General features: G+C 37.5%; 1 protein-coding gene across 1 annotated transcript in view; it reads left to right on the top strand.

Annotated features, from left to right (window-relative positions):
• The window catches only part of TLL1 (tolloid like 1), a 139,086-nt gene that overhangs the window by 83,613 nt on the left and 29,953 nt on the right, over nt 1-25,520 (top strand). The window contains exons 8-13 of the mRNA XM_037377314.1: nt 1,790-1,914; nt 8,817-8,932; nt 16,443-16,545; nt 17,949-18,065; nt 19,133-19,278; nt 25,127-25,322. Coding sequence (XP_037233211.1) covers nt 1,790-1,914; nt 8,817-8,932; nt 16,443-16,545; nt 17,949-18,065; nt 19,133-19,278; nt 25,127-25,322 — 803 coding nt within the window. The remainder of the gene's footprint in view (nt 1-1,789; nt 1,915-8,816; nt 8,933-16,442; nt 16,546-17,948; nt 18,066-19,132; nt 19,279-25,126; nt 25,323-25,520) is intronic.

Raw genomic sequence — 25,520 nt, 5'->3', positions numbered from 1 at the left:
TACTATTACCTTAAGGAAGAGATTATAAGAACCTGTATGAAATAGAGTATTTTAACAATCTGGATCCCCCCCTTCCCCCCACCCTGCTGAGTCCTAGGGCAATGGCAGCATTAAGATAACTTGATTTGTGGGCCCTGATCTCACTACCTTCCAAGCTGGCAAAAGCTGATAGCGCCATGAGCAGGCATGCCCTGCCCCAAGGTGAAAGAGGTTGTTACTTCATACTGTTTAAAAACAACCAGCAAACCCTTCAGGTCATTGATTTGTGCTGATTTATCTTGAAAGCATGAGTCATGCTCAGTGTGGTATATTGCCAGCTGTTGTTAGACTTTACTCACCCAGATAAGTAGCAGAAATCACAAAACATCATAAAGTTCTAGTCACACACAATGCTGTTGTTCATGCTATATTAAAACTGTTACAGGTTGTTCCCTTACTAAAGTGCTAAGGCATTTAAGAGAGCACTGTTTTCACATTTTTCAAAATATGAATAATGTCAGTTTCAGGCTGTACTAAACATAATTGGAAAATAAATTTTATAATTTATAGATACAAACACTTTTTAAAAATAATAATGCGCTTTATTTCTTGAAGCTGAATAATGTCATAAGTAGTTTATTTCACAGTTTAGATTAGGATAACATTTTGACACGATTCTTTTTTTACAACATTTCTAGTGGTGCAAGATTTCTAATCTACATCTGACTGGGTAAGGAGAGCAGTGTGTACCTGCAATACTCAAAATGGTTCATTTATTATAATTTACAAAGCAATCTGTATTTATAAACAATATTGCTAACTACAAAGATCCTTATTGTTCATTCATTTGTGGACCTACATTATGGCTGAAAATATCTGTTTGACTTTTCAATAAAAGCCCTACAGGTGTACAAGACAGAATGAAAGAAATTAAAGAACAAGAGAACACAGAAATGTGTTCATCTATTAACTTTTCATTTTATGGGATTTGGGGGATTTTCAAATTCTGTAACATGAACAGAACTTAGTTTTTTACCTTTACTCTTTTAAAATTTATTTGAGAGTACCAAAATATTTTGAATCATATTTAAAATTTGGGAAACTGAACAAAACTGCACATTTGGAACAAGTATGCTCCTATATTACGTCTAGTAATTTAGGGCAAATGTTATTAAAATCACATACGGTAAGTTGATATATTTTATTGTAAAACAAGCAGAGGCTGGCAAGTAAGCATTTCTGTTTCAAAAGCAGCAGATAGAGTAAGTTCTGTTATAACACCTGACAGAAGAATGATTGGCAAGTGTGCTTGACTTTACCTGCTCTTACATGTTTAAAGTCAAGACTTTAACACTTCTGTTAAAAACTTCATTAGAAATAGGAGCTTTGTCATTAAGAAATTTGTGATAGGGCCCAATTTATGTATTTTATATAATTCTATAATTATTTTTTTAAATACAGCAAGAGCTTAACAGTAGTGCCTTTTTCCTGTGTAGTCTTTATAGTAGTAAGAGATTTCCCTCCTGTTGTCTAACACAAATATAAAAGCTGATATGTTAATTGATATGCTGAAAGAAGATAATTTTTTGATAACTTTGCATAAAGTTTACTAGTATACAGTATAAAAATACTGAGGAATTTTTAAGACATGTTTTCTGTATTTAAAGTTCTGCATTTTACCCTCTTATTTATGCCAAATGTAAATTCTAGATTGACAAAATAGCATTATACATTCATAAAACTCAGACAGCTTTATGACAGAAACCTGATAGGGGGTTTTGGGGTCTATTTTTATTTTTATTTTTTTTAGGGGCATGTTTCTGGATACCATTCTCCCTTCCCGTGATGATAATGGTATACGACCTGCCATTGGCCAGCGTACTCGTCTAAGTAAAGGAGATATTGCACAGGCAAGAAAGCTGTATAGATGTCCAGGTATTGCATCACAAACAAAACCCACATACTAGCAACTGTTCGACTTGTTGTTCAAGAGGAATGAAAATTTTTTTGAGTCAGCTGCTGAGTAGTCTGCCCTCATGTTGGCAACTGACATAGGCAGTTCAAGAGTTGAATAATCTTATAGATGATGTTTCTGGAGTGCAAAGCACTTAAGGACAGGTAAACTGTATGAAACAACACTTAGTTCCATGACATTTCAATCTTTGTTTTCCTTAGCTGTTCAATGATTAGGGAAAAAAAAGTTTAATCTCAATTCTAGTTTGCATATTGGCTGGAGTCCTTTTTGATTTGAATTCAAGTAGGATGCAGAAGGAACAAATTAAATTATTGCTATCAGGTCTGAACACAAAAATTTTTGAAAATTTCACAAACAGCAAGCCAGGACGACTAAGTTGTAAACTCTTTTATGGATGAACTGGTTAGATATTATTACAAAATCCTATGATTTTAAGACATACACTTAGTATTTGGATATCTCCTGCTTAATTATATCCTATGAATTCCATGCATTTTAGCGTTGTATCTCAAAATAGTGTTAGGGTAGAGTTTCTTTCTGTCTCGGAGACATCAGTGGCTAGCCTGGAGTAACCCAGAGTTCTCGTCGTTCTCTAGTGCTCGTTCTTTGTTAAGTGCTGGTGCAGTGGTGGAAACCTCAGAGCAAAAGGTTTTACTTTCCTTGCTGTAGTTGTGGCTGGTACCAGTTTTAACCTTTGATGTCAAACAAAGCGGTTCAGAAGTGCCATCTCTCAGCCAGAATTTGCCAGCAAGGTCCCCGTGCGAGGCCAGACCTATCAGCTTTGTGCCGCGTAGGTTTTACAGCCCTCCTGCTCCTTGTGGGAGTTGATGCAGTCTCAGTAGCTGTTTGAAGTCAGGTGTGTGACTGCTTTCAACCACCTGATCAGTGCAGGAGAAATAAAAAGAGGGATCAGGACTGAAGTAACGGAGCTGCTTCAAATTTGTGTCTGCAGCAGCGTGATCTGCGGAAGGTCTGGGGCATCTGATGTGCATTTGCTGTATACTGTACAGCTGAAATATGCCTTCCGTTTGTGCTGTAAGTAATCATAGTCTTTTGTATACTGAGAGCTTGCACAGTCTTTCTGGGCCTACCAGAGGAGAAACCGCTTTAACGTATTTTCTTTAACAACTGTTCCTTTTGGAATAGTTTTTGCTCTTTCCTTTTGGTGCAGAAAGTGCTTAAATAACGGCATTCTTCTTGGCAGCATTATTTCTAAAAAGAGTATACAGAGCGAAGCAATTTCATAAACACAGAATATACCTATTTATGTATTGATAAAAGGCAAATTTTGGAGACAAAAATAGTCTATGAAATTAAAACCACTGTGAAAGCAGCTAGTATCTTATGATCATATCGACTTAAGGAAGATTTTTTTAACAAATTAGAGCTTACGCTGTTTAGTGTGTATATAATAGTCTAGCACATACTTACAGTCAACTGAAAAAGATGCGATGTGCTTTTTGAGCAAATGTTCAAATAGCTCTTCAGAGAAAATGTACTTTTCATATAATTAATGAAAATGTGCAATGATGAGTTAGCCTTTCTTTCAACGTCTTGAAAGTTGTTGAAAGTTAGTTTCACAGTACTGTAAAACCAAGGCTGTTGAGAGTAGTGTGCACCTTAAAAGTAAGCTGTTTTTTGCAGCAGTGGTGAACACGGGTCAGAGGGATAGGAAAAATAGGTGGTAGTTACAGGATCATGCTCATTTTCTGGCGCTTTGCTTCAGCAGACTTTGGAATAAAAGATGCTGGTTTTCTAGCCCTACTTAGATTAGCCAGTCCATAAAAGAAAGTGAGTTTTAAGAGGCAGAAAAAGACAAGAGGTTTTGCTACAGATTTTAAATAGCATACTATTTAACATCCTGGGTTTTTTCATATAAATATTTTTAATAGAACTGCATAACCGAATAACACAACGCGACTGTAAATGTCCAGTAAAGAGAGCAACTCTGAAAGTTGCATGGTACTTGTGATCTAATAAAGTTTCCAGTTCTCCAAGAGTGAGACTGAAAATTCAAGCATTAAGCTTTTGGTTTTATGAAAAGAATCATGTGATCATCACAGTATATAGCAATAAAATCCCTGATACTGTTTTTTTTGGTGGCGTGCTGTACTTAGTATTTCAGACAAAAGATGTTAATCGTGATGTCTGCTTATGATAAAACAGCAGTGAATATTTCAAACATTAATAACATCTCCATTGTTTCATCTGTTCATTTGTGTTGACTGAAATGTAATACAATGAAAATATAAAAAACAGTAACTTAAACAAACCAGTATTTTCCAGAGATGCACACTAATTTGATAAAGGGGTTTGTGGCAAGCATTTCTGGCCCTAGAAGCTGGCTGGGTTTTCTGGGGCCCACGAGCGTGAAGCTGAGCTCAGGGCTGCTGCAGAGCACAGCCGATCCCGCAGCAGCGCGACCACCGAGCCTGCGCCGCTGCAGCTGCTCAGGGTGCACAGGGCTGTCCCCCAGGGAAGGGCTCAGTGCCTGAGGAACTGCTCTGAGCTCGGTGAAGCCAAGGCGTGAGATTTGATAACCTGGCTTTCATCAGCTGAGCTAGGGCCAGGGCTCAACAACCTAGCAACAGCAATTTTGGTTTGTTTTTAACTTTTTCTTAGGATTTCTGTCAAAGGAAAATGTAATTGCTGATAGGGATCTGTTACGTTTTAATACTGGGTTATATTGTTACATGACAGAATAATGAGGAGAAAGCAAGCAACCAAGCTGAGAATCCTTGCTCTGCCAAGCTTATTTTGAACTTTGAGTGCCTTGGCATTTGAGAACTCTAGATCTTGAACTTCAAGGCTGGATGTATGACAATTTTTAGACTGTCTAATGGAGTAATAGAATATGTTTTCTGGTGTAGCTATTAAAGTTTCCTCACAGATCTACCTTTATAAGTTTATATAGAAATTGTACTTGATTTAAAATTCATATGTAGTTTTATAGGAGAACGATACTCGTAGGAGAAAGAGAGGACAAGAAATAAGCGGGTAGAGTGGGACTGAGTAAGGGGTGGGAAAGGAGGCTCAGATGGGCAGGAGAAGGCTGTGCAGAGGAAGAGAAGGTGAATGGAAGTGCTTCAACAAACTTACAAAATGCCGGGGTCTGTGACAGTATGCATGGAAGAGAGCAGATGAAAGACACCTAGCCTGGCTGTTGTCACTGTTCCCCAAGCTTAACTTGCTCCCATCTGTGTTAGATTAGAAAAGAGTGTTCACCTTCAAAAGTCTGTCTTTATTCACTGCATAAGGTAGTTTAAAGTTTTTACATTAAGACCATGTTCCTACAACTATAAAGGGGAATCAAGTCAACAGTAAGATGCTGAGTTGTAGTAAACTGATTTAAGTTTTTGGTTTAACAAGTACGTTATCAGCACCAGATACTTTTAGGGCTCTGTGGCAGCTTTATGTGCTACATATGTATAGTTGTACAGACTTGGGTCTAAGTAAAAGATCTTAATTCTCTTTGGAAGAGGGTAGACTTAAATTAGCTGTATATGACAGTATGTATTTGCTAGTGCTATACACAAAGGAATAAGAGTTGGTTCCCTGAGTGTCTCGGAGGATCTGGGCTTTGTAATTTTCAGATTTCACTGTAAGACTTAATGGAAGTTGACCATGTGCGTAGACCAGCCCAGAGAGGTGTTATACACAGGCTGTGTAATTAAACACTGCTGCAGAGTTCGCTGGTAAAAATTGCTTTGTATAAGCATATAATCTACCTGCAGCCTGTGCCATCTTTACAATGAGAAGGAAAAAATAGTTTCCCTTTCCTTAACACAGAAAGGCTTCTCAGGATTCTAACCTTCTCAAGCTGTATAACAGATGGGAGATTGTTTTTTTTGGTCGGGGTGTCTGTGTGGGGAGAGCTAAAGTGGCATTTCTGCAAGTGGGCTAGCCTAATAAAATTGATGCCATGGTAAGGCATGACATTTGGGAGGGGGGAAAAAAGCGTCAGAGAAAACATTGGCAGTGTTAATGATTAACAATGGAATAAATATGTACAAATGCTTTTTAAAGCAGAGGTGTATAAGATTAAAGTTCTCATTAATTTCTTCTTCATCGTACATTTCTACTAAGATTAGTTCTTATGGCCCTTACTGCTCATTTTCTTTCTACATTTCTTCCCAAAGTGGACTCGTTACTAATGGACTGTCACACGGTAAAATGTGTATAATATACTATTTTATAAGCCTAATCACAAATACTGTAGTTGCCACAGTCCAATTACAGGGAAACCTTTATGTTCTCTAGGGATAGAATTTTAACTGTTTCAATTACCACTGACCCATTGAAGATGAATATGCTTTTAAACAAGAAATACCTAAATGTGACCCCGGCTATAGTGGCTCTGGAAACCAGCCTGGAACTCAGATATCTCATAGATAATTAATTCAACTATTGATTGGTATAAGCTTCTTGTTATAGATCCCTTGAGTAATGAGGAATTTTAAATTAAATGGTAAAGACTGTGAAAAAAATAAATCCCATACATATTTCATAAATTCTGATTGTGTTAATTCTTAGTAGAAGTTATCTAATTACAATTTTTCTTACACTTCCCTTAATTTCAGACATATTTATGAAAACTTTGATTTGATAGAGAGCTCTCAGGCATTTTAATGTGGATATAAGTCAAATTGTAGTATTAGCTAGCTTTAACCTATAATTCCTCAAAAAAGAAAATGTTCCACAGCACCCTTTGCAACTTAAAATCCACAGCTGTAAGGAGATATATTTATATATCTATCTATATTTATCTCTCCTTACAACTTTTGTATATGGAGCACGGAGTGTTATTAATAGTCTGGAGAAAAAAATTCCTGCATTCTATAAGAGAGAAAAATTCTGAAATGTTCTCAAAAATACAAAGCTATTGTGCTTTATTCATTGATGCGTTTACTTTTGTAACAGGGTAATTTAGGGGCTTTAATAGAGTAAGGGGTAGTTATGCCAAGGTCTTCCTCCTCTCCTCTTACTATTTGCAGGCCTGCATTTGAACTGATAGCTCATATGTCCCACATATTTGATAGCATTTTGTTTGCTTACATACTTCACATGTGAGTGTGTGCATTGTGTGACTTCATAATATTTGTCTCGAGGTTACAGTTAATTGAAAATAATGCAATGTGAGCAGAAAAGTTTGGACAAACAGCATTCCTCATCTCTCATCATGTCATCTGCTCAAGGCTTGCTTAGTACCTGTGGTGCTGGTGAAATAGTTGTAGCTAGTGCAAACAGGAGATGTACTAAAGCTTGAAATATGTTTCTGTGCCTTGTGAAAGTACGCTGATGCAGTGTGGCCTCGATGGCGCGATGCATGCTGCTGCGCAGGGTATCTCTTTGCGTTCTCTTTTTCTCTACTTTTGTACAAGGCTACTATTTCACTGTTGTCCTTCACTTAAGCACTTTACATATTTGTTATAAGCTACAATACAGTTTACTAGCACTGGGGGAACCCAGTATGGTTTTCTGCAATTTATTTAAATTTGCATTCATCACCATGTTAAAAATAAATTGTGGTTAATTATGGATATAGCCTTTTCACTGAAAAGGCTTTGTGCTTTGTACAGAAATAATTATTTAGCACTGAATACCTTTTTTTTGTATGTGTCATTTGCTGTGGCTGCCTGCAACTTTTTAAAGATAAACCCACACTTCATAAATGAGGGGAGGAAAATATTTTTTTTTCTGCTTCATTCCAAAAGGACGTGGTGACTGTGACTTTAGCCTTTAAATTTTTTTGGAGGCTGCACCAGTCTTTCTTTTCTCACCTCTTCACAATAACCATTTCAGCGTCAGAGAGCATATTTAATGCCTTGAATGTAATTTATGCCTGATATTACAGCCTAGTTGTCAGATTACATTTTAGACACATTTTGACCAGACAGGCTTTACAGCTGTGTTGTCTGTCACAAACAATCTCTTCCTTTGTCCCCTTTTATTTAAAAATTTTCCAGATCATTTATAATTCATTGAGATTTTGATGATACAGTAGTTCACCTGCTGGCAGTGGTAGCTGTAATTTGAAAGCAATGCAGATCTGATTACACTGTCAGTCATGGGATAATATTCTCAAATTCACATCTCTCGTATCACACCTGCAAAATTGGTGGGTGAAACAACTTGACTGAGATTGAAAGAGATGACTGACTGAGGTGTGACACCCTTACCAGAATCAGTTATAGTGGTGGAGAATGGCAGGAGCTTCCAATGTTGTATTTTTAGTGTGAAGAGGAATTATTAACCAGTCCACCAGCAGCTAGTAGCATGATTGACAAGTGAGATATGGGTGCTAAAAGCTTCAATAATAACGAATATAAAAGCTTTTGGTATTTTAGCACTTCACATTTGCTTTTCTTTATTACTCATATCTCTACAAATCACTGTTGCAAGAGATTTTTGTTGAATATACGCTTTGGTTTTCTATACCAATATAAATGAGTGAGTTTAGGTCAGATCAGTCTCTCATGTGGGCAAAGTACTAAGTTAAATGAAACCACTGATGAAATTCCAGTGTGGTGCCAATCATGCTGTACTTTTTTCCCACCAAAGTAAAGTTATATGTATAATTGTACAGTTGATTGACAGCAATGACATTTTTAAGACTGCTGTAATTTTGGTTATGTCAGCAGACAGCACACAAGTGAAATAGTTCATGGAATAAAAACATTCTGTGTAAATAGAATGAATGTCAGACTGACTTAAAATCATTGTTTTGAATAAATTGTAAAATAACTAGTCTGTTTTCCGTTCTGCATCTGCAGTGAGTTAAATGTATTCTGAGTAGATATTGGAAAGATGCATTTTCCTGTTAGGCACATTCAATTTTATATTTTTACTGGGTTTTTTTCAGCCTGTGGAGAAACACTGCAGGAATCTACAGGCAACTTTTCTTCTCCAGGATTTCCAAATGGTTATCCTTCCTACACACACTGCATATGGAGAATCTCTGTGACCCCGGGCGAGAAGGTATTTTGACATTCCTCTACTAAAAACAGATACTATTTTCAAACTAAAATGTTGCATTTCTTTAGCTTTTCATTTAAGTTTAAAGCTTACATAACAACTGAAAACAACGTTATGCCATAAAAAATGGGACCGTGTACTACGTCATATTGACTTGACTTTGGTCTGTGACATATAGAACGACACGATCTATTTGGTGGCTGCCCATGTGAAATCAAGGCATGATTTCCATCTGCCACACGTTTGCATCATGAAATCCCTTCAAAACTGACTTCCGATTCAGTTGGTGGTTCGGTGTAAAGGTGGTAGAGGTAGTTCAGGCTCCTGAACGGTCTCTTCTCCAGCACGGGACTGCGCGAGCTGACTGAGCTGTGTGGGACTGATAGCTGGGCTCTGCCTAAGGAAGGTCTGAGTATGCTGAGTGACATGTTTTTAAAGTGAAACAGTAACATCATGGGGTAAAGAAAGTGTCATTGCAGGTCTTCCCTGGTGTTGGTTCTAGTGCATGTAGTTCTACTTTCCTGGCATCAGTTTTAGAGGAAAAAGTGGTGGTGGTGGGAAAATTGGCTTGGGGAGAGAAGTGCACCATCTTAATGAAAGCAAAACCTGTTTCTCTTGTCTATACTTTCAAAATATGCTAGCTGAATCTTGTTTTAAATTACTGGCTTAAATAAGTAAGGATAGAGAGGAGTGATGGGAAGTTTCACCTGAGACAAAAAATGCAGGGGGAGAAAAAAGGATGTAAGTTTCTTTGTGGGAAACAGTGGCTGATATTAATCGGTCAAGTACAGCTGAAAGAGTGAAATATAGAAGTAACATAAGCCCCTGGAGAGTCCAAAGAGGAAACCCAGCATTTACCTCCAGATATTTCAGTCAGTTTTGTCAGTGGTCTCGCACTCGCTATTGGACATAGTTTTCTCCTGTTTGGATTGCTTTATTCCGTGTTTCTTTCAGGTCAGAGTCCTGTTAGACACCAAGAATATATGTTCTTAATGTGCTAATAGATCCTTAGGAGCTGTAAGAGCATTTGCTGCTGTGGGGGGTGAAAGCAAAGTCATTTGGAAAGCATTCTTCTTCCTCTGGGCAAGAGCCAGAAACAGGAGGAAAAATAAACATGCTCTGTGCTGGGAGGGTGGGGGCGGCTCTGCAGGTTGGCAGGGAAAAACAAATGAAAACAGATGAATAAGAAAAGCTTTGCACAAAAGATGCAAGTTAATCTAGATAGGTAATTTTATGTCCCTGCTATTTGTGTTGCTTCTTAGACACTGCTGTGATAACGACAAAAATGGCTTAGGTTTCTTTTCTATTCCTCAGTTAAAAAAATTTTAAAAATACAGCGTTCATCTACAATTGTTACTGGCTTTTGAAAACAATATTAATATATGAGCTAGAAAATGGTCATGCTTAAGTATTCATATCATACTCCAACTTTGTGTAAGCCTTTCGGTGGACATTAGTGTAATTGTAATACATCTGTGATACCATTATGTCTTGAGATTGTAACCACCGCTGGAGCTGTGTCATACTGTACAAAAGCTTAATGGGGGAGAACTGCTGTCCTGAAGTCAGCGCTGTAAGAAGACTGGCTCCCTTCCCATCATATCTCCTGCTCCAAATGGGGAAAAAGGCTAAACAGAATTTTCTAATTGAAATTTGACGTGACAAGTCATATCTGTAAGGCAGTGTTCTGACCTCCAGCTCTCATAGTCTCCATATAGTTCAGCAAGAATGAAGTAGATGGTATTTCTGCTAATGTCAAAGTCTGTTTTGCCAGTGCTGTTCCCATAGGATATTGTCTGCCTTGAGATAAAGGACCCTATTTGCAGCAAGTACTTGATGTGAACAACAGCAGAAATGAGGTCTAAATTTTAACTAACGCATGTATCGCTGTACGTTGGACACTCATTATGCTTCACCCCAAATTTTCTCAGTGAATGACGCTAACATATTCATATTATGAAAGGGAAATAATATATTTAAATTCTTGTTCCTTTGTTATCTGCTTTGACCCTGATGGATGTCAGGAATGTTGTGTGGAGGTTGGAGTGCATTATAAGTACATCACATCATGCTCGGAAATGTCAGTGGGCACTTTAGTCACCTAAAAATAAACTGGAAAAACATCAGTCCAGATTGTCTAGTTCTTGCCTCTCTTTTATTGACATTTAACATTGTGCTGTTTGAGCATAGTTTAAAGGACGTTTATCCATGCTGCTTTCTCCAGGTACAGGCACTTCCAATCTTTGGCAGGAAATTCGGTGAAGGATGGCACTGCAGTGGTACACGTTAGCTGCAGCGTCCCTTTTATTGGTAGGCACCATAAATTGCCAGCCCAACCTAAAATGTATGTGCACCTATTGCTAAAACCAGGCAGTTCATTCACCTTTTACTTTCTGTCAGGATTTAAGTCTATATGGTAAATGGCTGTACACAGTATATCTATACACACAAAAATCTCTGGGGGAGGATGGTGTTAGTAATACTGTAAGACCTCTGCCAGTGTGAATCCTGCCTTCTGGTGTGTGGAAATTTTGTTGGCATAGGGAGTTGCAACTATGCCAGTGTTGTGGGGGGTTTTTTAATCCTCCTTTTTGAACAGGTTACGCTACTTTAAATTTTTTTTTAGATGTTTTACACGAATGCTAAAATAAGACAGATAAATCCTTGGTTGGTATGGGAAAAAATGCCATATGCAGAAAACTTGGTACTATCTGGTGTTTGCTATTTATTTTGTGCTTTCTTATCCCAGGCTGTAGGAGATAGGATATATTCTCTCCAAAGCTGCAGTAGCACGATTGAATCTGCTGTGTAATCAATAATTCCTTAACTGTGCTGACAAATACCCATTGATCGTTTTTCCTATGAAGACTTTCAGCCATCCTGTCCCTTGAACAAACTCTACCTTCTCTGCAGCTTTATTTAATACTTTGCAGAATTTCAAGTCAGAATCTTAAATATATTTATACTTGTTTGGTTCCCGACCAGAAATCATGCTGTGACAGACTGGGGGTTCTGCCTATATACAGCTAATGAATTCTGGTCAGTGTTAAGGAATTGCTGTATCATCAAATACCTTGGCAGGTCAGAGTAAGAAGAGGCAGTGAAGGTTATTTCATACAATTTCAAAGGTGGGGCCCATTGAGGAGGCTTATTAAATTTTAATGGTTTCCATTTAGGTAGCCGCATTTTGAGACAATGACACGATCACACTTAAATAAAACCATCCTTTTCCCAAGTCTATCCTGGCAACTAATGTTTAGAAAATGCAAATTTCCAAATGAAAAAGAGAGAAGTCTGGTGTTTCAGCTGTGTCATGGGAAATGGAAAACTTGTGGCTAGACTAGTGAGAGACCTCCAGGCTCTACGCCACTGAGCCAATGAAGGAGGTATGTGATGTGGCTTCCATAACTTGCTTCCAACAGAGCCAGCTGGGTTAGCTTAAGCAGCTGTGGAAGGTGGCCTGACCTTGACCCAGCTGTCTACATCTCATCTGGGCAGAGAAAAAGGCTTCCCCTTGTAAACCTCTCTGCCTGCACAGCTGCAGTAGAAAAGGACAAGGAGACTGCTGAGGGCAGTAGGATTTTCAGGTAGTATGGCTAAATGCAGAGATGCCTTACCTATGATCTGAGAAACCCAGGAAAAAAAGAAGGTAAGCGTTTAGACGGAATCTGAGCTGCAAAGTGGATGAGCTGAGGAGAAGATCAAAACAATTGTAGTTGGTGAGGCCTCTTTACTTGAAGGACAAGCTGGAGAAGGAACAGCCTGCAAAGGACAGACAGAAGACAGAGTTGCTGTGTGAATGAGAGAATATACAGAACCTTTTTGCCACCCTCAGAGGTAGATTCAAATAGCACTTGGAAACATAATAAAAAAAACGAAGCAGAGGAAAGCGTATGGACAATTGTGCTTTTAGCCAGATCTGCATTTTTCTCATGGAGAATAACATGGTAAGCGGTTTTGGAATTCTGACAATATTTGTGCATTTATTTCTTTAGTACATGTCCCTGAAGGTGTGCCTGAGTATTAAAGGCAAAATGCCCTGTGGGTTAGACATCTGGGAAAGGATGCATATAAGCTAGAAGAAGTTTGAGAGGTGTAGCAGTAGGCAGAAGAAAAGAGGCGAGTTGTAAGGTTCCCTTTCTGGAAAGGAATGGCGTGGGAAGTCTGCATCCGGGAAATAAGACAGGGAAGTCGAAGCGGGAGGTGCTGCTGTTAGACTAAAAGAAGCATGAGAGTATGTGGATGGACACAACTGTAGTAGCTTAGTGAATGCCAGCTGAGAGTCTTTGTGCTTTGATGCATGCCATTTTTAGGTAAAAAGTGCAATAGTATGGAAACTGAGTAGTATGATGTTGAAAGATTTGTCATTTTCTCAGTAACACTGGAAAAAAGACATTCTTCCTATTTTGCAAAATCTAAAAAAAAATAATAAATAATCATTCTCCACCAAGGCCCTGGTGAAAAACTGGCAAGGGAAGAATGAGAGCCATCTGAAGAAAGATGTAGCTCAATAATTGAATTGAAGATAGAGGTTGTTAGGTAGAAACCCAGACTGTAGTGCTTGCTTTGTTGAGTACATTCAGAGTGTGTGCTGTGCTTATCTGAATCATGCCAGTTGTCCCTCTGCTGTTGAAATTTGTTTTACCTAACCTGACTAGCTGCATCTGGAGTGGGAAAGGAGTCTTAAAGTCTAGCTCAGAGAACCTGCAGATATATAGAAGATCTAGAATTCAAATCTTGGATGTCTCAAAGTTGGAAGTTCAAATCCTTGGAGTTCAACAGTGGACTGTCTGGATGGTTTGCTTACTGGCTTTCACCAAAAATACACTCTCCCAAAAGACATAAGCAGCACTCCCTTCTTTCTCCCTGTTCAATTCCCTACCTTCCCTGGCTTTGAAAGCAGTGATTTGATGCATTTTCTATATAAAAATTCTTTATTTTTCTAATTCACTGAGTGATTAAATGTGTGAGCATTTAATTTTTTCATCTTTTTAAACTCCATGCTTATGAAGACACCCCCTATCTACATAATGCAAGATATTAATTGAAACGTTTTCATTAGGATGTAGCTTGGTTTGTTTTTTAAAGTTCCGGGAGATGGAGCCTATATTGAAAAATAGTTGAGGATACTAGAATATCTATTACTTCAAACCTTTCAGTGTAAGAAACATGTCTTCCTTACATACATTCGTTTCTACTGTAATTTCTTTTGCAACAGAGTGGAAGGATTGCACAGCAGTTGCATCTGATTTCAGATTAGTCCATTTTAATCTCTGAGCTCAGGAATGAACTCTACCACACAATTTCATAACTGTTCATTGTTATAGGTCTTTGTGATTCAGAGTGCCAATGGCATCCTGGATATGAGTTAATATTATCTAAATATATTTCCAAAGTATCAAACTAACATTGAAGCAGACATTCTTTGCATGTAGATCTGAGATTATATTATTGCCTCCCTTTGTGGCCCTAAAATGACAGAAGGAAGGGGCCAGAAGAGAGAGGACAGGCTATATTTGTTGCATCTGCTACCCTAAAAATGTACCAGAGCTGTTTGTGGGATGTTCCCATGGAGAACACGGTGCTAGAGGCAGACTGCTGTTTAAGCAATGCTTTTGCAAGTTTTGTGGTTGTGGTAGCAGCTTCTGGATAGAACTGTTGGGCCATACCGAACCATCAGAACAGGTATTCGTTTATTCAGTGCTGTCCTGATGCTCCTTGGCATACTTCGTGTCCCATACCTTCATCCCAATAGGCTGTGGCTGCCAGCATAATGTGCTTCATTGTACAGGACTTCTGGCTGTTGGATTTTGTGTGTTGTCTTGTAGAAGTTTTCTGTTTCCCATGGCATCGTGGCAGTAAAGGTGAAAGCTGAATAGAATCACTTGCGAGCTGGTCTTCCATCCAGTCAGTGGTGTCAGCGCTACGGGATGGGGGAATATACAGCTTTTAAGGTTAAGTCAAAAAGTTTCCCATTCTCCATTGAAAATGAGATGTTTGAGAGAATGTAATTGCTCATATGGACGTACTTAATTATATGCTGTGGAAAGTAAGTGAAGGCCAACGCCTTGCTAGCCTAATGTTAAGACATACAGTGTCTTGCTATGAAAGATGGTCTTCATCATCTACACACCCAAACCATGGAGCTGTATGTTATCTTAAATTTAGCTTACTCCAATAGCTAATAGTTTTAATGTTCTTAAAGTTACAGTCTGAAAAAGTTCTGCCTTTCAGGTTTAATACTGTACTATGTTGTGGTTGAAGAGACACAGGTGCCTGCAGAGGAGCTGGAGGCAGCCCACTCCCCCCACCCCACTGGGGTAACCCCTGTCCCCCAGCCGGCAGTCACCGCTCCCTCGGCTGCCGTGCAGATGTGTTTTTGCACTGTGAGGTGTTTGCTACTGTGCAGCGATTCATGTTCGCTTTATAATAGCAGGTTTTGCTTGTGAGTTTCTAGGATCAAAGCTAAAAATAAAACCACTTCTATGCTCATCTGTGAATAAAGATTTTTAGTTAGGTTGAAATATTTATTAATCTACACTGAGGAACTCTTTTGGAAGAAGAATAATTCTTTTTCCAAATACACCTAAATCCAGTGGAAAGGTATGAATTGGCAATGATTTTACAATACAAAATATAAGTGATTTTTGATCTTGTTTGGACTTACCCCTGAAATTGCAGGACATGATGCTAAGACTATCCCGGTCAGCCAGGGTCCAAACTGTACCTATTGTGTCATCCTGTGATCCAGCATGAATCCTATTCCTGTGTTAAAAGTGTAAGTTTATGGCAGTTTAGGATTAGTATTTCTAAACCAAAGTGGGATAATGTAATGGTCTAGGTTAGTCCTGATATTAAGTATTGAAAATATGCCTATTTACAGATCTGCTCAGTAGAATTGGGAGTCCAAGTTCAAAAGTTCCAGACATCCACAGAACTCAGATTTCTGTATATAAAGCTTTATTACAGTATCATTAAGAGTCATTAAGGGGCTGTGTATCATTTGTTCTAGTGATACTGCTTTCAGCATTACTGTCCACCATTGTCAATATTTAACTTGTCTGAAAGTAAATTATCTTGTTAAAACAGTAGTAGAAGGAAGCACAAACCAAAATAAAATGCAATTTTTTTTTTACAGCTGTCTGTGCTGATTATAGTCAGAATGGAATGGAAGAGCAATTGGCAGGAGAATTATCAAATAACATATTTAAAATTACATTAGCACATTATTTTACCTTATTAGCATTCTCAAATTTTTATTCTTCAGTGAAAGCTGCCTGTAGGCAATTAAATGTGAGTAGTCTGTGAATCTGCTCAAATATGTAAGAGTAAATAAAGAACTTGTAATTTTCCCAAATAACTTTTACTTACTAGAAGAAATCATTGAGAAATTAATTGTCTAAGTAATTGGAACCCTGTTACAGGTGACCAGACTGTGTTCTGTTCTGCAGAATGTTGGAGTAATTTTCTAGTATTAACCACATGTGATTTAATTAGGTGTTCTCCTCTGCAGATTGTTTTAAACTTCACCACCATGGACCTTTACAAGAGCAGTCTCTGTTGGTACGACTATATTGAAGTAAGGGATGGCTACTGGAGAAAATCGCCTCTGCTTGGTATGCAACTGTTGAATGCTGCACTGCCCGTAGTTACCGTACTCGCTGAGTTCAGTCAGTGGCCTGCTGTTGAACCCACAACTAACCTCTCGGTTTTTAGGTGTCTAGAATGTATCTAAACTTGGAGGTGGTAGAAAACTCTTGAGTGGCCTCAAATAAGCCGTTCATTTGACTTCAAGCCTTCCTTTCATTGCAGCTAGTTGTTACAAAGCTGCATGTGTGGAAGGGTGAAAACTAAAAAAATGTGCAACTTTTTGCTTTGCTTATGGATATTGAAATATGAAGCTGCCATAGTTTTTTTCACAGAAATGGGTAAATAGTATACAGACAAGTCTGTAGAGCATGTGATAGGAAATCCAAAGAGCACGTCATGAACACTGTGCTGTGGCTGAGAGCACCCGGTGTAGAGTGGTACTTATGAGCTCTGTTCCTGTACTTTTAAAATCATGAATAGAAGATCACTTCTATTTCTTCTTTGCTTGTTCTTCCCTGGTCTTGCAGAGGAAAGACATGCAAAGCAATAATGAATTCTTAGAGTTGCAACTAACATGCAGGAAGCTGAAGCCCTCCTTTTCTAAATTCAGAGGGTTAGTATGGGACATTTCACACCCCATAATGCCTGGTCCAGAGGCTCAATTTGACATCCTGTGATTTTTCTCTGATTGAAACTGGGGATTTTAGGCTATAGGAAACATGAACATCTCCAGCTTCTTGGGTCAGTTTTGTTGCTGTTTTTAGAATGAAGACTAAAACTATTTGTTAGGGTCCTAACAGCCACACTTTAAAAGCAGAAAAAATAGAAAATGAAGCAGATACAAAAGACTGCTTTTTAACAGTAGTGCCTATTTTCTTGGCCTTGAAAAGAAAAGGACGAAGAAACAGTTAAGACCAGACAGTAATTACTCTTCTGTTCCCTTCTCTGTCACCTAGACAAACAGAAATTTCACCTACCTTGGCTGAATTTAAGAGGATAATATAGTCTAGGGTCATTTGGATGTTAGTTTTTAAATCTCTTTGGCCCTTAGACACAATGAGCAGTATTACTGTGACCTAGATTATGTTCCACTCTTAAGATTAGTACTCTCTTTCCCCTTCCAAAGTGCCTGATTTATATGTGTAGAAACAATCTATAGCAATAATTTTTCTACCTAATTCTCCTAAGGTTTTATACTTAGACTTGCGAGCCTGATTGCTATGAAAAGAAATACTGAAAGCTTTATAATAAAGTCTTTGTGTATTAGGTCCTGATCTGCAGAAACACGTGTGCTTAACCATAAGCATGTGAATAGTTCCACTGAGTGGTTATGCTGCTCCTGCCTATAATGTTAAACACTTGTATAAATGTTTGCAGCATTTGGCTTCAGAGGCAGCAGAAAATGCAGTTACTAGTTGCATGTTTTTAGGCAGGTTTTGCGGTGACAAACTGCCAGAAGTCCTTGCATCCTCCGACAGCAGGATGTGGATTGAGTTCCGCAGCAGCAGCAACTGGGTTGGGAAAGGTTTTGCAGCAGTTTATGAAGGTAAGCCTCTTATAGCATTAAAGATTGATATAGAACTGAAGACTTGATTATGAAGGAAAATATTAATATGGAGAAAAAATATTAAATGGATACTTCTGTATATTTTTTTTTTTAAAAAAGGCAAATAACCTAATATGAAATAGGTATTTTATTAAGAAAAGAGACATTAGGTGTTAACTTATTAGACAGGACATTTTGCAAATCTTCCTATGATCAGATTTCAGATGACCTCTTTTCCAGGGACACCACTAATAATAGTCATAAACATTTTTTGCCAGTTGTTTAACTAAATGTGCATGTTCTTGTACTTAGTGGGTGGAGAGATTTCTTTGAGTACTTTCTGTTTATTCTTCAGAAAAGTCTGATTTAATCCCAGAGCATATGGAAAACTTAATAGAGACACTCCCACACACTGAGTAGATTAGCAAGTCAACATTCACCTGTTTAAAATAGGGCCTGTTTTCTCAAGTATTGAATCTGTGGTAGTAAACTGTACTATTTAGTTGATATTCACAGATCTTTACATGATTACCAGTATGGGCCCTGAAAAGTACATTTATTTTTCCTGAAAATATTTTTTATTTTTATTAGATGTTTCTTCAAATTCATTGTAAGCTTGCGGTGGTAAACTGCAGGTTAAAATACATAGATTATTATAGAATATGAGATTTCTGTCTCATTTGTCTCTTTCTAAAGGTTAGTAAATATTAATGAAGAATTTTGATTAAATGTATTTCAAAGGTGAACATAAAGTAAAATTTAATAATTTTGAAATTTTAAATATATTCTATAAAATGTGTTGGTTCAGATTAACTGTGATTCCAAAGTCTTCCTGCGCATTATAGACATGTTTAGAGATATTAGAAATGCTGAATTATATTCACTAACTGAAATATGTATAGTAGTTTAAATGGATTGTGTTTTCAATAATTTGTACTTGGTAAAATTTTTGAGTCTTCTCCAGAATAATTTACCGTTCATTCTAGAAGGGGGAGCATAAATGTCAGCTTAGGCATGACAAACAGAAAATGTCATTATTGACAATAAGAATTTTATGCTTTCATCAGCTATCTGTGGAGGCGAAATCCACAAAAATGAAGGCCAGATCCAGTCTCCCAATTATCCTGATGACTACAGACCAATGAAGGAATGTGTGTGGAAAATAACAGTGTCAGAAAACTACAATGTGGGATTAACCTTTCAAGCATTTGAGGTAAAGCCTTTTAACTAATCTCAGAAAAGCATCTAATGGATAGGTGACAGTGGCATTTAAGGGCATCCTCATTAAACCTGTGGATAAATTTCAGAATTCTCTATGAAAACTAAGCTCTAGAATCCAGTTCTACTCTCCATGAAACCTTCCTTTCTGCAGAAATTTTCAAGAAAGTTAAACATTTTTCATGTTTTCTATGCTATTTACATTAGAATGTTTAAAGTACTGACAATAGTCACGTTTTAGCAAATACATAATCCAGTTCAGCAAGGCTGCTTTAATATTCTGTTAAATAATTGGGAATTTTTTATATTTGCTAAATCTTATTGTTAAAAATGAATGTCTATCTGGAAAGAAACCACTGTGGTTTTTGGCTTCTGTTGAGAGATGAAATAAATAAAAAAAAAAAGCCTACTTAAATTCAGTTTACAAACCTATATTTAGCAAGGGAAGAAAAGCCATGGTGAGTCATACTTGTGTCTAGTGTACATCTCTGTGTATAATATTGCTACACAGTGGGAAACTATTGTATAACAACAAAAAAATATTTCATACGCCTTTTCTTATGCATACATAATACACTGCCTTGAAGTCTGTAGATAAATTTAGTATCATACTTCAAGGTCACTTATTTGAATGTGCTTCAGCATTCAAATATGTTCAGATATGAGGAACACTTTAGATCTAAACTTTTTGGCTTTATAGTGCACATAAACACAGGTATATTAAATATAGATACAGTCTCCAACTTGTAATTTTAGTCTAACAGACAGACTTCAGGGATATGGCACGCTTTTGCTGTAACTGATGATGAAAAGTCTGAGCATGAGATAACAAGGGTATGGGACTTTATCAGCAATTAGGAATATAAACAGTGGAATTTTAAAATAATTTCACAGATTATATTTAGTTTTCCCTTTTTTTGTATCCTGAATTAATGTTGGGTCCAGTGCAGACAAGATCAGATCTCCCTGACTAAACAGTTTTCCAAATGCCGTTCAGACTCTGCATGGCCTGCCTCAAGGTCTGTCTCTTTCTTTTTAAGCATTGTTGAAAATGAGCAATGTTTTCAGCAGTTTTATGTAATTTAATGACTAGATATGGAGCTTTTCTGGTCTGCCATTGGTGCTCAGTATTTTTTAGTGTGATCCCAAGAGAAATGGCACTATGCCTCTGCATGAGACTTGCTGCAGTATTTGATCTCCATGCAGATGGTCAGCATTGATACACATGTACAGTACATTATCACTTGAACTTACCCCAGTTCAATATCAATCACCTCTGGGAGAATCAAGCTTCCATCTCTTCGTATCTTTCAGGACCTCTTCCTAATCACCAAATTATGGACTATTTACAGGTGTGAAGTTGACATGTTCATGCCTTGCCATATAGGAAATAGGAAAGACCAGCAAATGAGAGCACAATTTAGTCCAGTTTTTCCCCCAGACTATTTAGTATTATGGCACTCTCTAGAGGGGAAACATGTGGACTGACACCTCGTAAGAACAAAGAGGAAATTGAGCAGAGGTGTAGTTGAGTAGGACTCCCAAGTTAATGCCTCTGCTAGATATGTTTTGAAACAAAAAAAAAATTTCCAACAGTAGAGACTTGAAAGGTACATGCTTTTCCAGAGAGAGTCTGAGCTGCAGTTCCAGAGTGGCAAGATGCCCTTGAGCACCAAATGAGGTGCCCCAAAAGGCGCAAGGCTTCTGTTACATCTGTCTTTGCGGCATTTCTTACTGGCTCATCTGCAGAGCGCTCTGCTGAGAGTGGGAGCTGCTTTGGAGACTCCTCTGAAGTGCCTGGCCTAGACATCCACCATCGGGCCTGATTTCCATTTCAGGTCCAAGTGCCTGCACGGAGGTGTTCTGGTTTTTGGTACTAAGTCCCTCTCTGGACTGAATCCTTGGTGCACTGCCCAGTAAAACAAAAAGTTGTTTAAAAATCACAGTTCTTCGTGCCAGCTGAGATCAAGAAAAGTAAATGTCAGGCCAAAGAGTTATTGCAGCATGTTTGTGAGAAAATTACTTCTCTGTCCTTTGAAAGGTACAGTTAAGTAAGAGGAATTCTCATTATCCATATGTAATGCTAGGAAAAATAACTGTTTAAATAACCTTTACACTGAAATGAAGGCACTAGGGAAGCTCAGAATTTCAATTTCAAACTGTTATCAATGAGTCATCTTGTTTTGCCTGCTGTGGGCAATGCATTTTTGCACTGTGTGGGATTACCCTCTTCTTATTTGGCTGCTTGATGGGCCGCTACGCTTTCTGGTATCTGGATGACAACGGAGATGCTGGGACTGGTAACTTCATCTTTTCGCTTCATTATAGTCACCTTTATGATACTATCGTTTGCAAATTAGTGGTTCTTGTGGTTTTATTTAATTTTTTAAAGAACTTCTGTTGGCATGCAGTCTCACCAGCTAAGGCCGTCCAGAGGGCTTGTCAAGCCAAGCCTTGTTAATCTTCCTCATTTGAGTGGCCCTGTTAATCTTTGTGCCAGTAGTGTTCATTTAAATTATTTTTACATAAGCCAGGGAATAAAGTTTATGTGATCTTCTGATGCGCATGTCCCACCTTTTATGACTGAAGTCTATGACCTGAGTCGGATATGTTTACCTGTACTGAAATTTGACACTATCAAGAAATAAGTTAGCCCTGTCAGAAAGTAATTGGAAGAAATTTCTCCTGAAATAGGATCGCTTCTGGATTTGCTCTTCGGATCCTCTTTTGTTTAATTATTTATATATATAGGGGGACTGCTACAAAACAAAGCTACTCTGGAATTTCAAACAAATATATTTTAGTCTGAAATATTTTTTTTTCAAAACTGAAACTATGTACAAGGAATTTTCTTTTCTTTTTAGAATGGATATTGAGAACATTTCTGGCTTTCCATTTCACCAGGAGATTACTTACAGTTTTCTTGCGCTTATGTGCTTATGTGTCTGTTTTAGGAATTTTTCTAGTATTTTCTCAACTTAGTTCTCCAATGCCATTCAAATTGTGGGTTTCCTTCAAGGCCTTCAGGAGCTGATAGTGTCCTCCATTCTCCTATAAGCAATGAATTTTTCTGTAAAACGTGTTTATGCTTTTTTGCATTTTCGAACATTTTGCATATTTCTTCCTATCCGCATGTAATATAAATTTTGTAAAACTTTAATGTTCCAATAAATAAGGTTTACAGGATCAGTCCAGTTACAACTACACTCACTGGAAGTCCTTTAATTAACTTGAGATTTTCTACCATAGTAGTAGAAAGAATAAGAGACTGTTGCAAGTGTAATAGGTCTTTGTATGGCAGTGTTCGCAGAGGAGAGTACCATGACATCTTAAAACCTGAAGTAGAGATAAGCAAAGCACATGGTTCTTTTTCATGGGTTGCCAAGTGCCTTAACACCACTTATGATTTCTCAAAACCACAATACTTATCTGTTAGTTTATATATAGGTGTAATGATTTAATCTCTTAATATAATAATATTGATAATAATAATGGCATCACTTGCGGTAGTAGTACGCTAAAAATAAATGAAGTAGAATGTCCACCTGTTGAATTATTTTATTGAAAATCAGTAGCACTTTATAAGTTGGTTGATATTTATAGTCTTAGAAAGTTTAGCAACTTACTGCTGTACAAAATGTGTTTTTAGCTGTCGATTTCTGCCCAAAATAGAGTGATTCTCAGAAAAGAAACTAAAAATCCAACTCAATGGGAATTTGGTACAGGTAACTCAGAGTTGCACTTGGCCTGTGTAAAAATCTTAATTTGCATATTGCCCCATAGAACATGGAAACATGGAAAAAACAGACGTTAATTTAGTCTTGAGTAGTAAAATGACCACAGACGCGTGGGGAAAATACACAAGTGGAAAATACACAATTCCTGCATTGATATTAGTGGGCTTTGGACCAGGTCAGTTCTTTCTACATCAGAGTGCAGTATGATTTTTACTGAGAAAACAAGGCAGAATTTGTTTCACATTGGAATAAGATATCCGATGTTTAAGCTTTAGATTAATGAAAATTTGGAATTGGTATCACAGTGTCAAAAGCATCAGTGCTCAGGTAGACACACACCTGACTGCATGGGTTTTTTGCCACTGAAGTCAGCAATAGGTGGTTGCATCCCAGGCCTTCATGACTTTTCTCATTCATTTCCCAAACTCTGACCCAAAGCAATTCCTGAGCAAACACCTAAGAAATTACTGTAAATGGCTATAAGGATTGTGCCAGAGAAGTGAGTGGGAGAAAGTACATATGTAAATGCTTGAAAAGTTGGAAAGAAGACAGACAAATTTTGTGAGTGCCATATTTTGATGCTATTAAGATGAAATACAATCAATCAGGCCCATCCCCAAATTTTCCATCTTACATAAAAGAAGCAGAAATCCTAATGTGCTAAATGAAAGCTCCTTAGTGTGTTGTGGTTACTGAGCTTAGTGTTGGTTGTAATGCACAGTTAGAGCAGAATACCAGCAGCCACTCATGCTAACAGGAAAACTATCCAGAGATGTGGATTTTTCTGGGTTTGGTTTGGCTTTCACTTCTTTGTCATTTTAACAGAATTTGGATGTGCTGAATTAAATCTGAGGCTTCTCCAACCCCTTCTCCCTGACTGTGGTCCTGCCCCTCCACCCCAATCCCTACAGCTACCTCACAATTCAGCCAGTTCGTTGAACAATAGTTTTCTTAGAGGAATTATTTTTGAATGTTTGAACTTAGTTAATTCTTTTATAACTAACATGCTATATTACTTGAGTAACGTGCAGTAATCCTGCAGTAAAATGACCCAGATCAAGAGGGTTTTTAATTCTGTTGGGAAAGATACTCTCTCAATAAAGACAGGCATCATAAATTATCTAGCCTCCAGATGGTATCATATTTGGGCTGCTCCTGCTTTCTCCTTGGTGCAATTCCCACTCTGACTGACTCTGTAAATACTATTATGCAAAGAGCACAAGGCTTGCTACAAAAGTAGAAATGCACACGTGTCCATTCACACATTAGTCTATGTTTGGATGTCATCTGGCAGGATGTTTAATGAGAGAGACATTTTCAGTTCTGGTTTCAATAGGTATCTCCATCAGTATGGCAAAGGTTCACTCATTGACCCATAAAGTCAAAATACACCTGAAATCGGGAATCATGCAGCAGGGACCAGGCATATTAGCTGCAGAAAAATGATTTTAATTTTTTTGTCATCTGTTCTATTAGCTACTTAAGAGCTGATAATTTTAGAAGTGTGTTTGGATCAAATTCTACAGACTCCCCAAACTGTTAATACACTGTAATTATTTAGTTACCCTGCAACATCAATGGGTAGTGACAAATGCAAAATTTTGCACAGTGTTGAGGATAAAGGAAGAAAATAAAATATTGATCATCACCTGAAATAGCACAGGTTGATAATGTATAAAAATCATACTCATATTAATCAAATTTGAGCTTTTCAATATTTCAAACTCTATTAATATTTCAGGCCTATTTAGTTATTGAACAATTAATCTTGTATACTTGAGTGTATGTGAGAATAGAGTACTTTACTTGAGCTCAGAGTAGGAATTTGATAGAACATTAGTAGGCTTAAAGGTGAGCATGTCTTAGTTTAGTTACTCTTTTTCCAGTTAGACTGTCGAGTTCCGTGTAACATCTCAACATTTTTCTCTTGTAGAAAACAGGTATAGTTGAAAACAGTCCAGTCAAGTTTGTTCATCTTCCTGATGTCTGCACCCTGAGCAGAAAACCCTAACCTTAACTATGAAAAATTTCTATTCTGTGTGTTGTCTAATTGATATTTGATATTTATGGTCAAGTTCAAATAGGTTGCTTTAAAATTTCTTACAGATTGAAAGGCATGATAATTGTGCATATGACTACTTGGAAATTCGGGATGGAACGAATGAGAACAGTCCTTTAATTGGTCACTTTTGTGGCTATGACAAGCCGGAAGACATTAGATCTACCTCTAATACCTTGTGGATGAAGTTTGTTTCTGATGGAACTGTTAACAAAGCAGGGTTTGCAGCTAACTTTTTTAAAGGTAAATGTTAAAGCATATTTTGGGAGCTGTGAAGTCCTTATCACTCGGTTTTGTAGTAGAAAAATTATTTCAGGGTATTAAAAATATCTCTCAACCTAGTTTTACTAATATCAGTTCTGTACTGTCTCCAGCACGTTTTTTTCCCAGGCATACAATTTTATCAAGAACAGTAGAGGTATTTGAATGTCCCTGTGAAAT

The sequence above is a fragment of the Falco rusticolus genome, chromosome 1, assembly GCF_015220075.1.
Source record: "Falco rusticolus isolate bFalRus1 chromosome 1, bFalRus1.pri, whole genome shotgun sequence".
NCBI lineage: Eukaryota > Metazoa > Chordata > Aves > Falconiformes > Falconidae > Falco > Falco rusticolus.
This window is presented reverse-complemented; position numbering and strand designations above follow the sequence as displayed.